We start from the raw sequence: 12,148 nt of genomic DNA, 5'->3' as shown, positions 1-12,148 counted from the left end.
TAAATTGATTCTAAAGACATTTTTAACTGTACAAATTTACACAATGATGAAAATTAACCACTTTTTTCACATTTCAATCTGATTTTATGACTATTTATTGTAAAATGAAGATCAAAATCTTTCTATCTCTGAATAGTTTTTTTTTTTTTTTCTTCTCAAAGCAAATTCTGTCTCCCATGAGCATAAATTGCATTTTCTATAAAGCTTGTATTTAATTCCTCTAAGCCACGGTTGATCTAGTATAATCACCGAAATAAGAAAGCTATTGGATTAAAATGGTTTAAAGACTTAAGCTCTTTACATACAGAAAATTTGATAGGGGGCTATGAAGTGACAAAAGATGATGAAATCGCTTAAGTGCATTTATAACATCTGGATTTCCCCTTATTGAGGAACTTCCACATTTAGTGTATCTCTTTATGTCTATATAAAAGGCAAATCTGACAAAAAACAAAACAGCAATTCTTGATTATGATCAGCTCAGTCTCTTGACTAAAGTGCACTTACCTATCAAATAGTACAATACAATAATTCTAATAATACAAATAATGATATTAACTCAACTTGTTATACAGCTTTTTTTCTCAAAGGGCTGGTTTTAATCAATGCAACAGAGGGCTGTGTGGCAAAATAACTTTGATTTGAGGAATCTAACAGTTCCGTATGACTACATCTATTTTAAGATGTCATAATTGCAGTTCAGAGAACCACAATGCACAATATCGGTGTTCTGGACATATTTAATGGATCAGGGTCACAATTAATGCTATGAATTACTCCTGCGTTTGCCCTGCAATGACACGTCAAAGTGGCTGCTGTGAAAGGGGGCTATTATCGCAATCCTCTAAGCACAAAGGGAGATACAGTGGCAGCATGAGGCCAGAGTAAGCACTTTGACTTCCTATGATTTAATTCTTTCAGTCACAACCCCCTTTTTTTTTTTAATCACAATATAGAGTTGTACAGTAAATAACCTGGTAAAGTTTCCGTGAAGGAAGTGGATTGTCTTGACATCTGTCTAAAATAGATTTTGAGAGATATCACTGAGGAATGATGGTCATTGACTTTTTGCATACAGTTTAAATATGATCACTATTCATACTCAAAGTCAGCTTTATTGTTCATTTCTCCGCTTGTACTGGACATGCAGAGGAATGAAGATGACGTTTCTCACAATCCAACGGTAAGTATAAAGTGCACATAGATATACAGGACTGTCTCAGAAAATTAGAATATTGTGATAAAGTTCTTTATCTTCTGTAATGCAATTACAAAACTAAAAAATTACTTTTTCATGATAATCTAATATTTCGAGATAGAGTTTTTGAGTTTCCTCAAGATGTAGGCCATAATCAGCAATATTGAAATAATAAAAGGCTTGTAATATTTCAGTTGATTTGTAATGAATCTAGAATGAATGACATTTTTGTTTTTGTAATTGCATTACAGAAGATAAAGAGCTTTATCACAATATTCTAATTTTCTGAGACAGTCCTATAGACTGATATTTGAGTAGCAGCAGAATCTTTTTTTTTTTTTTTTAACCATTTCAGTAACATGATTATATATGGGCAATAGCAGCATGAAGGTTTTCAGTGCAAAGTAGTAGTAATGCAAAAAAAAAAAAAAAAGATAAAAAAGTGACAGTGTTTCGGTATGTTGTCACAGTCCAATGCAGGGGGGGGGGATTGGCATCCAAGATGTGGGGGGGCAGTTGGGGGGAGAGAGGGAAGTTCAGCATGTTAGAGTCAGGCAAAATGTAAGGAGTGGGATGGTGGGAAGAGAGTTCAGCATCCTGACAGCCTGGTGTATGAAGCTGTTAGTTAGTCTGGCGGAGCCGGCCCGGAGGCTCCGGCTCCTTCTTCTTAAAGGCAGGAGGCTGAACAGGTGTGTGGGTTGGCTCGTGTTGCTCACAATCGAGGACGCTTTGCGGGTGAGGCGGGTGGTGTGTTTGTCTTTCAGGGAGAGGAGTGCGGCATGTAACAATGGGTGATAGGATTGGTAAAAAGATACAGAAAATAAGAGGTTTGAATGCTGAATGGAATGTAAGGCTGAGGCTTTTCATTCAAAAATATACTTATTTTTACTAATGGTTGTCAAAATGCTCTTTTAATGAGACGAAATCACAGTTATAACGCATTTCACATTTTTTGGTAAAATGTTTGTAGAAAGTAAACTGAATTTTGATTATTTGCTCTTTTTCTAATAAAAAAAAAAATCCAATATTAATCTTTTCGACACAAACGTGCACATGCACAGAAATACACGCGCACACATGCACGCACGCATATGTTTTTTTTTACATGATGTAAAAAATGATATAAAATGTGCAAATGATTCTTTGGACTTATTTGTTATTTTGTTTACCTTTTGGACAGATGTCTGTGCAGGGGATGCACATTTTGATGCGATTCTCCTCCACTTCCATTTTGTTGCTGGGGCACGCTCGAACACAGGAGCTGTGATCCACAACAAAGTTGTCTGGAAAAAAAAACATATTGGAAGTGTTGCTATTTATTGGTCTTCTCTTGAAGTGTTCTGCTGTGATGGTACAGTATATGTGCCACATTGCATCAGTATGCTTATTTATTTTTACAATTGGCAGTATTTATGAATGAAATTGTTTCCCAGGATTTCTCTAATTGTTGGATTGATTGTGTTTAATACTGTTTGTATAGTGATAAAGAGTAATGGTCGAGGGGTATATTGTTCAGAAAAAGTAATGGCTGCAATTAGCAGAGGAGGTGGAAAGTGAAACTGATGCGCGTTCATTTGACGATCAGTAGGACTTGAAAATGCAATCTGTTGATGTCACATCAGTTTTAATGTGTGCTTACTGGGAAGAAATGTGCTTTCTCCACCACAAACTGAGACAGATGGTGTTGAAACTATAAGATTGAGATGCACAATATATCTCTGTCTGACTCATTTATCTTGAAATAATTGTCTCATTTTAGGGGAAACTGGGGATAAATGCCTCTGCAGTGACACCAGTGTACAGATGATAAAACTTTAATATCTACCTGCAGCTGTTTAGTCATTCACAAGGTAGATCATTTTTTATGCAGACTTACGTGGGCATTTCTTGACACAGAAGGCTCCATAGGTATACTTGGCTCTGGGATTGTGTTCCAGTTGAAAGGAGGTTGGATTGTATACAAATGGCTGAGGGCATTGGGTCACGCAAGCACCACTGTCATTGAAATTGGTACAAGCCTGTCAACATAAAGACGGTGTCAGCTAAGGGCAGGAGACACTGGAGGACTTCCCAAGAGGTAGAGGAGTGATAGAGTTGAACTATAACAACTGGTTTTTAGTTTCCTATTAAATCCTAACATGTGAATCATGCAGCTTTCCCTTGTCATACTGAATAGCAAATGGGAAGAAAAAAAATTGAACCACTGATCCAGCTATGATGTAAATGGTGAAATGTTTTCCCATAAACCTCTTCAGTGTGAAGTCGTCTGGCCACCAGCTAAGACAGCAATAAATTGATTAGTTAAGGCATTTTGCGAATTAAAACGACACTAACATAATGTTAAGAGTCTGTGCATGAACCAGTGAATCAAGAGATACTTGAAGTGATAAGAGGTATATTAATTTGAACACTGAATCACCATTTTCTTCTTTCAAGAGCACCATGACAATAGACCTTTACACCATAAAATCATAACACCTGCCAGTAAATGAAGACTACAGTTTAGTTAGATAGGATGAAAACACTTTCTGCAGAAAAGTACAAATGAATAGAATACAGTTTGAGTGAGCACCGCCTTGTAATGAATGTATGAGGCAGATGCTAAATGTATAAATCCCCATAGTACTTTACATACCTTGTCATGCACTGGCAATTACACCTGTTCCAAATCATGACCATTTATTTATTTATATATGTGTTTATTCATTTATTATCTAATTGTATCATCGTTACAATACCTTACTGACCATACACATATGCATTATTATCACTGCATTACTTAAATCGACAAACTTAGGTCAGTTAGAGGAGTGATTGTCTACAGGAACTCCTTGTATGGAAGCAACATATCAATAAAGCTGGGATACCATGAAAGTGAATGGATATGCCAACCTTTTTGCATATTTCTCTTGTAATCTGTTGTATTAATCCCTCTTGGAATACCCCTCAATCAAAAGTTATCAAATACACATCCCACATATCTATGGAAAATTACATGGCCTGCACATTGACACCCAATGGATTTATTGTTATTTAAAATGCATTCTTTGCAGAGGACAAGGATTCTCTCAGTAAGACTCAGAGGGGAGATATTTATACAAAGTGAGTATCAGGTTAGCACGTAACAAAGGTGCTGTATCAACATAGGGATGTTAATTCTTATGAGGAATTCAGAGATAACTGCTTGCATCTGAGAATAACTTGGAGTAGGATCATACTATAGGGCTTGCATGATCTCCCCCCCCAACAAAAACAGGTCATTTTCCTTTGACAGAAAAAGAAGACGACACTCTGTGCTTGTATGTTTGTGTACATGTGTGTGTGTTTGTGCCCATGCACATGGGCACGTGCCCATGTACAAGTTCTGACTTACAAAACAGTCAGTGTCCTTGGGACCAGAACAGCCACCAGCACACTCACGATGGCAGCAATTGCTGACATAAGGCCCGAGACATCGACCGTCACACTGCTCCGCACAAACCGTCTTTGTCACTGCCCAAAATTTAAAAAAAAAAAGAGTGAATTTAAAAGGTCTGATACACATAAAAGAAGCAATACCATCACTCTCAACCTCCCAGCCGCACGCAATTTTGCCATAGATGCACACAAATACTTCTGATATTGATTTCAGGGAAAAACAAATTAGGAGCTTTAAAATCTTGAGGTTGGGCAAATGTGTTTATGACCAAGAATACAGGCATGAATGCTTGGATGAACTTTGAAAACAAGGAGCTGTATTCTCTCACAATGGCCTCTCCGGGGATGCCCTTCAAAAAGCCTCTTAACCTTCAAAGACTCAAGGTTTAGGGCAGCATCTGAAAAATTGCAGTTGGAGGCCTGGTTACAATCTAAAGATACTCAGGGCTGGAGGAAGCGGTCAATGGGTTGTCTATTGAAAATTAAAAAAAAATCTGCACATTTTTAATAACAAATATACATATATATATATATATATGAATGAGAAATATACAATAGAAAGACATATATTTATTTATTTATTTATCTACAATAAAAGGCTGCTTGGTTTAATTAGTATTTAAACCTTCTCTTGTGAAAATCAGCAAAAAAAAAAAAAAAAAAAGAAAAGAAAAAAAAAAAAACATTACATACTTCTTTTTTTGTTAACAACTTCAAAAATATGTTCCAAGGGTTGGGGATATTATTTGAGTATGACTTTTCTGTCTTCTGTCTTTTGCATCAAAGCTAAATAAAAGCCTTCTAGTAAATTATTGCTACAATGTAAGCTACTGTCAGTGGGTTCGCAGGACGTGAAAACTGAGGCGCTGAAAATTGTTCTGCTGTGTTCAAAACATAATAATGTAGTGGTTGAAAACAGTGCTGCGTGGTGTGTAAGTCTGTTTATTTAGAGTCAGCACGCCATGTTCCTTTCTGGGCTCATCTAAATGAACAGAACATTCAGTGATTTTACAGAAAATTGACCTTTATCTTGCTGCACTTCATCCTCAAATATTTTTCTACTCTGCTTGTACCTGCCTTCCTCTTTTGCTTCTAATCTGGGTGTGCTGTTGTGTCAATAATGTGCGAAATGAGTTATTCCTCGACCACAGCTGGAAGAAAACAGCAGAAAATTCTGCCAAAGACATAAAATGTCTTTAAGAAGGTGTTATTTGAAAATCATATCTGAAGCAGTCAACAGCAGGCCAGTGTGGTTTTTCAAATTTTACAAAATGAACTCAATCTGGCAAAGTCTGGTACTTCTCCATTGTGAAACCACTGGCAACATTATCTGCAGGCTGGACAGCCTTCCCCTGCCTCAAAAAAGAAACCTCATTTTTACTTAATCGGAAAGTACTTTGTTTGGAAATGAACTGATTTTCAAATGCATCAAAAGAAGCTATCCAGTAATATCGTCATTCGGAAACCTACGTCGGTACCCAGCTTAAACAAAAAAAAAAAAAAAAAAAGATTTATCTGAAAATGGGTACATAGTTTCTTTCACGAAATCTGGACACACTAGTGGTATCAATTTTTCCCTTTCCCTCCAGGTCAAAAAGTCAATATGCCCTTTCACAAAAATGTACTGAAGTGAAAGTGATAGAGTGATAGAGTGTGACCTCATCAGTCACACTCTGGCACACTGATTGTCAAGGATACTCACAGGTTTGACACTGGTCTTCCTGTTGGCCCCAGCAGCGCCCGTTACAAGTGCGATGACAACGTCTGCCTATTGTTCACACGCAGGCACACACACACACACACACGATAAAAATACATGAACCTTTGGCACAAGACTGTATTAGTGCTGTTTGTGAATAGCAGCGATAGATAAGCAAAAAAAAGTAAAAAAAAATACATTCATCAATTACGGTAATAAGAAAACTTTGGAAAAGAGAGCACCGGAATACAGGGTCCTCAGGATCTAGGCTTGTATGTAGTCTTGTTCCACAAAACAAGGAATCATTTGGACAAACTGTAACAATGCATAGTATATATTGTTCTAAAACTTCAGATGTTGACTTGACATCCAAACTCAACCCTCCTAAAACAGTGAATACAAATTCTTCCCGTGATAGAAATACTTACAAGATCCCTGTCCAATAAGAGTGACAGATCTCTGCTTATTTGACGTTGGACCTAGACACTTTGTGGTGATTTGTGGCCTATAGAGAATCCAAGAATGAAAGACAGGCCTTGAATCCCTTTCTCTCACGTTCTTAGAAAGACAAAGAGGGACCTGACAGAACTCTTGCAGCCCTTGTCTGCCACTGGATGATCATCACGGCATAATGGTTTAAGGGTTAATCACAGAGTAAGTGGGGAAGTGCAAACCCACTGTCACCCGGTCCCATCAAGCGCTCCCACTGAGGGGCTGTTAATGTTACATACTAAATACTGCTTGGCAAAGGGCATCATTTGGCAATCCCGACTCCCACGTGTTCTCTTTTAATTTTTGGCCCACTTGTCCACTTCCTCTGTTCTTTTTATTGCTTTTCCAACTCCTCCTTCATCTGTGTCTTCCAATCAACAAAATAACAAGGTTTCAAGAAGATTGTGTTTACAAGAGTCGTCTTCTTAAAAAGCAATTGGCTCTGCATAATATCCAGCTCCCTGTGAATATTTGAGTTGCCACCGATTGCGGATTTTGGTCCGCCTCGTCAGTCGATAGCAAGATGCCATATTAAATCAATTTATTAATCTATATTTAATTAAGTAAAAGCAGACCCCTCATTGCTGTTCTTGACCCTGATGATACTTTGATGGATGATACATCCTAAACCCACGCTCACAGGCGCAAAATAAAATAAAAAAAAGGGTTATTTTCACTGCCTTTTCGATGCAGATGTTCATCCAATAGCCGCTTCGAAAAGTTTGAAAGAGCCTGTTTTTCACAGCCACTTCTTGTGACACTGAATGTCCGCCAGATATTGATGTCTGTTAAGTCCAGAGCAGATGAACAGAGGGACTGCAGGGACTGTGCTGGAAATGGGGGAGGGCACTCTGCGAAGTGGAGAGCTTCAAAACTAACTGTCAGATATGCTGAAATTTCAAACAAGTACTTGGAGAGAGCTATTCCATGGGCCTTGCTAAAGACCATACCACTTCAATGAGAGGGTTCACACACTGATCTAACAACATGTGATTTCGCTTCCAAATGACCAGCAGGCAAAGAGAATAAAAAAACCAGGAAGGGCACATGACTGGAGTGTGTGTATGTTTTTGTACGTCGACAGTACCCTGCCATTTTGGCTTAATTTCCCAGTTTTTGACGAGAAAAAAAGATAGAAAGAAAGTTACTTACATCCAAGGTTGCTATTGTTTGATGGTACCACGAGCAGCTCAGCTTGAGGGTTCTTAATAATGTCACGCCAATGGATGGTGTCTGCATGGCACAGGAATTTGTTCTGGTCAACATAAACCCCCCCGTTGAGTATCTCTGCAGAGGGATACAGAAGAGTGACAAAAGATTAAAAAAAATGACATACATATATGTATACATACATAAGTATATAGTGGTAGAAAATCAATAATTCAAGGTTAACTCCAATTGCCTCAAAGTGTCATGATGCATGAAATGTTCCCCCAAAGTGCATCTGGGCATGAGGGAAAAGGCTTTTGGCAAATCAAACAGTAATTCAATATCCTTCTATAAAACAATGATGTTTCCTGAACTGGGATAAATTGAGAAATAGATAAATATGCTACCATAAAAACAAAACATTCTCACTTTTCAAGAGAACTCCAATTCATAGAAGTATAACTTTTTAATCACGCATCTTGTATTAATTATCTCCATTTTGCTCGTATGGAATAAATGAAGGGGATAAATGAGTTTGAATGTCATTGTAAAGTACCACAAACCTCTTGAGTTAATTAAACCTGAAATATTACACTGGATCAGACGTAAGCAAGCTTAACTGAATGATACTGTTAAAAGGAGAACATATAATCAAAAGAAAGGTGTAGTTTCTTTCAGGCAAAACCAATATGTCAAAGGTAGAGAACAAGGAGGGTACTGATGTGTTTAGGTTTTGTATCATTGATTTCATGTTTCAATAGAAGATGATAGTTTGAAAAGCTTCATTTCACTGTTATAGTCAGGGCCTCTCTGTTCATTTCTAACTGCTCAAAAGCTCCAACAAGCCTCAGAGAGGGTAACAGATCACAGCAATCTCGACCCAATCTGACTCCACGCGGTAAAGATAAAGCAGGCTCCTGATCCAGCTCTGCTTTATGGTAAAAAAAAAAAAAAAAAAAAAAGTTTTCCGTACCAGTTCTTTATTCGTGCCCGCGCATGGATCAGTATGATGAATAATAATCCTCCCCCATTACTGGGTTTTTGGATATGGACACAAAATGAAATGAAGCTGAGGTAATCCAACCCCTACCATGCATGACCCACAGAAGAAGGAGAAACAACAGTTCTAATCAGTGTCCTTTCTCTGGGATGGTAGCAGACTGTATTGTTTAACCTAGTTTAGGGATTTAGATAGAATCACCTTGAATTCTCTTCTCTAGAATATGAAGAACCACTGGATTCTGCAAAACTACACGCCACTATAAATTAGATTCAATACAAAAAAGTAACACTGTGGTTTAGATTATGGTGGATTATCTGAAGGGTATTATCTCCCCAGGATTATTAACAGTGTGTGATTTATGCACAGAATTCAGTGTCTGCGAAGCACACATGGGAAGCTAATCATCGCCAGCCGACATCCTGATTAAGGAAGTGGGCCTTGGTAGAGATGGGGACATTTATTCAAAGTCCTCTTAGAGGTGACATGGCGCTCCATCTGCCCGCTGAACGGCCTACAGCCCCAGTTTCATGTAATCATGTTCCCGTCACAATGGACGATTTATCATTGGGTTTTTTTACATTCCTGGATTGCGGGTGAAAAAGGGGACAGGCTGTGCTTTATTCAAATACTACAAGGACCACTTTGTCTCCTTGTTGATGTGTTATTTCAGTAGAATGAATAATGTATAATTAAGAAAGAGAAATCTGGAATCCGAGAGATTTGTGACATTACATATATAAAAATGTAATTACTGAATGTATGAATTGTTAAACTGACATTATAGAAATATAGCATGCTATCTAGACTCTTTCATTCCACAGTGTTTTCCCTTTCAATGAGCTGAATGCCAAGGAAATAATCCATACCAGGCTTGAGTTGTAATATCATATTTTTTCATAATAAAAAAAGATAGCAGAGTGAGAAACCATTAAAAGGCACAAGATTACTTTCTGGTTGATATAGCTTGAGACTCAGTGATATATAGTAAAGAGGCTGAGGCAGTGAGGTGCAGTTAATGAATTTTGGGAATTATATATTACTGTAGTATACAGACTATATAAAGCTTGAGTCAATTTGTGTGTGCGTGGGCGAGTGCACACGTGCATGCGCGCGCGCGCGTGTGTGTGTGTGTGTGTGTGTGTGTGTGTGTGTGTGTGTGTGTGTGTGTGTGTGTGTGTGTGTGTGTGTGTGTGTGTGTGTGTGTTTCCAGGAAAAAAAAAAAGGAATCAACAATGACAAGCAGGGAAAATACTATGGACAAACTGCCATTCATAGCCGTTTCATGGGAAAAAAAAAACAAAAACAATGATGAAACTTACAAAGCAAGGCTATACACTCTGCAATGTGAACTCCTTAAGCATTTTTCTTACTTTTATATTTTTTAGAAGACATATCCCTTTGTAAAGGACAACAGCAAAGACAAATGGCACACCAACTGATAGCTGAATATGGCTGTCGCTGACATGCAGTATACATAAATACAGTATAGTACTCCTCTTGGACAAAATGAAGGTTTTATCTGTCCCCAGTGTTTATATGTAAACTATTTAAAAGCAACACACATTGGTCAGTTACTTTAAAATTAACTTGCAACAGTCGACTTGTGCTTATTAATGTGATGTAAAGGAAATACTGACACAAAATATCTTCCAGATAGCAATGCAGTTAAACAGTTGTTGTCACGTAAAGACTCCAGAGAGAAGTATTCATGATGTTGGGTTGTTGAAGGTTCCAAAGGATCACTTCCCTTAAATTCTTAGAATCAGTCTTGCTCATAGGATAGTTAAAGTTGACATTTTTCTGTGAAAGTGCCTCGAGTGGTACATCTTCGGTATGACTATGGTTATTGACATATTTGTGATTGAGGATAATATTGATTATTATGTTAATTCTTTTCAGTAATCCGGTATTATAACGCAAACACTTCAGCAGGCAATGTGCTTGATCCTAAACATAAGATGTATGTTTTTCCTCAATTATGGAAAGCTTTATTTGCTTCGGTAAGGTCAGTGACACTAAAAATAATAATGGGTACCAGGAATTAAAAATGAATTGGTTTGAATTGTTTCTGGAGAGTTGTTAATATCAGTTGATTATCATCATACACGTCTATCAATTTTGCATTGTAAAATATGTATATAAATAGATATAGATACATATCTCTCTCTATATAATATAATGTCTGCACATACACATTACACAATGACTTTCACATTTGAAACATTTGACTTGTAATAACTATAATCAGTTTAGCCTTTATATAGAAAGTTATGTCTCTGCTCAGCCCACCAAGCATTGTCCTGAATGCTATTTTATGTGCCCGGTACCACATCCACACTGCTCTCTGAGAGACAAATTGCCACGTCTGCTGACCATCCAGGCGATGGTACTAACTTTTCCTGCAGGATGACAACCCTGTAGTGGGCGGTCATTCATTATTCCGCGACAGCCGCATGTTACTGCCCACCCCTCCTTCCCTCTCAACTCTTGTACATCCCTGAAACACTTCGATCTTTCCATCACACTGGGAGATCTACAACCGACCATCTGCTGGTGCATCCCTGGCCCCGCCACCACACCTCTGTAACCATTCGCCCTCCGTCCTCCTGTGATTCATGAGGTAGTCATAAAAGATATTGCCCCGCACTGAGGGGGGTGGGGGGTTATTGAGACTGACAAAATGGGATCCAGAAGGCTTTGTTGCTTAGGCTAAAAAATAATTCAGGTAAAAAAAAGAGAAAGAAAAAGAAAAAAAAAAAAAGAACTAAACGTTCACTGCGCAATAGATTCAACAGCAGTGTAAAACACATGTAATTCACTAATGATTTATTCATAAAGCCTTTCACAAGACTTCACATTCTTCTTTCTTGGAAAACATCTTAGATATCACTGGTAACAGTACATCCTCTGGACCGAAATTTCAGAATCAGGTATGTCGTGAAGCTTAACCACATGTCAAGAGAACCAGCATTCACAGGTCCACAAGAGTCCGGGATATTCCACGTGAACTGTTTAGCCTTGCCCTCCGTTCGGGGCAAAGATAGGACATTTTCAAGACCACAGACTCAGATTGTCAGTCACTTATACTTGTCTGTGCACAGATACCAAGATCTTATTGCATATGGCGTTATTTCCTCACAGCCTACATGTGGAGATCAGACACGATGACATTTAACACAGTAGACATGCT

The 12,148-nt window shown here is 37.9% G+C and overlaps 1 protein-coding gene across 4 annotated transcripts in view; it reads right to left on the bottom strand.

Annotated features, from left to right (window-relative positions):
• The window catches only part of LOC147233514 (receptor tyrosine-protein kinase erbB-4-like), a 281,545-nt gene that overhangs the window by 79,422 nt on the left and 189,975 nt on the right, over nt 1–12,148 (bottom strand). For all 4 annotated transcript variants that reach the window (XM_086148401.1, XM_086148402.1, XM_086148403.1 and 1 more), the window contains exons 4-8: nt 7,959–8,093; nt 6,318–6,383; nt 4,572–4,690; nt 3,075–3,216; nt 2,368–2,481 (exon numbers count right to left, since the gene is read on the bottom strand). In XM_086148401.1, the coding sequence (XP_086004527.1) occupies nt 2,368–2,481; nt 3,075–3,216; nt 4,572–4,690; nt 6,318–6,383; nt 7,959–8,093 (576 nt within the window). The remainder of the gene's footprint in view (nt 1–2,367; nt 2,482–3,074; nt 3,217–4,571; nt 4,691–6,317; nt 6,384–7,958; nt 8,094–12,148) is intronic.

The sequence above is a fragment of the Fistularia commersonii genome, chromosome 6 (genome assembly GCF_037954325.1).
Source record: "Fistularia commersonii isolate RoL2024-O1a breed Wild chromosome 6, RoL_Fcom_v1.0, whole genome shotgun sequence".
NCBI lineage: Eukaryota > Metazoa > Chordata > Actinopteri > Syngnathiformes > Fistulariidae > Fistularia > Fistularia commersonii.
The sequence above is the reverse complement of the archived record's forward strand: the minus strand, read 5'-3'. Positions and strand labels throughout refer to the sequence as shown.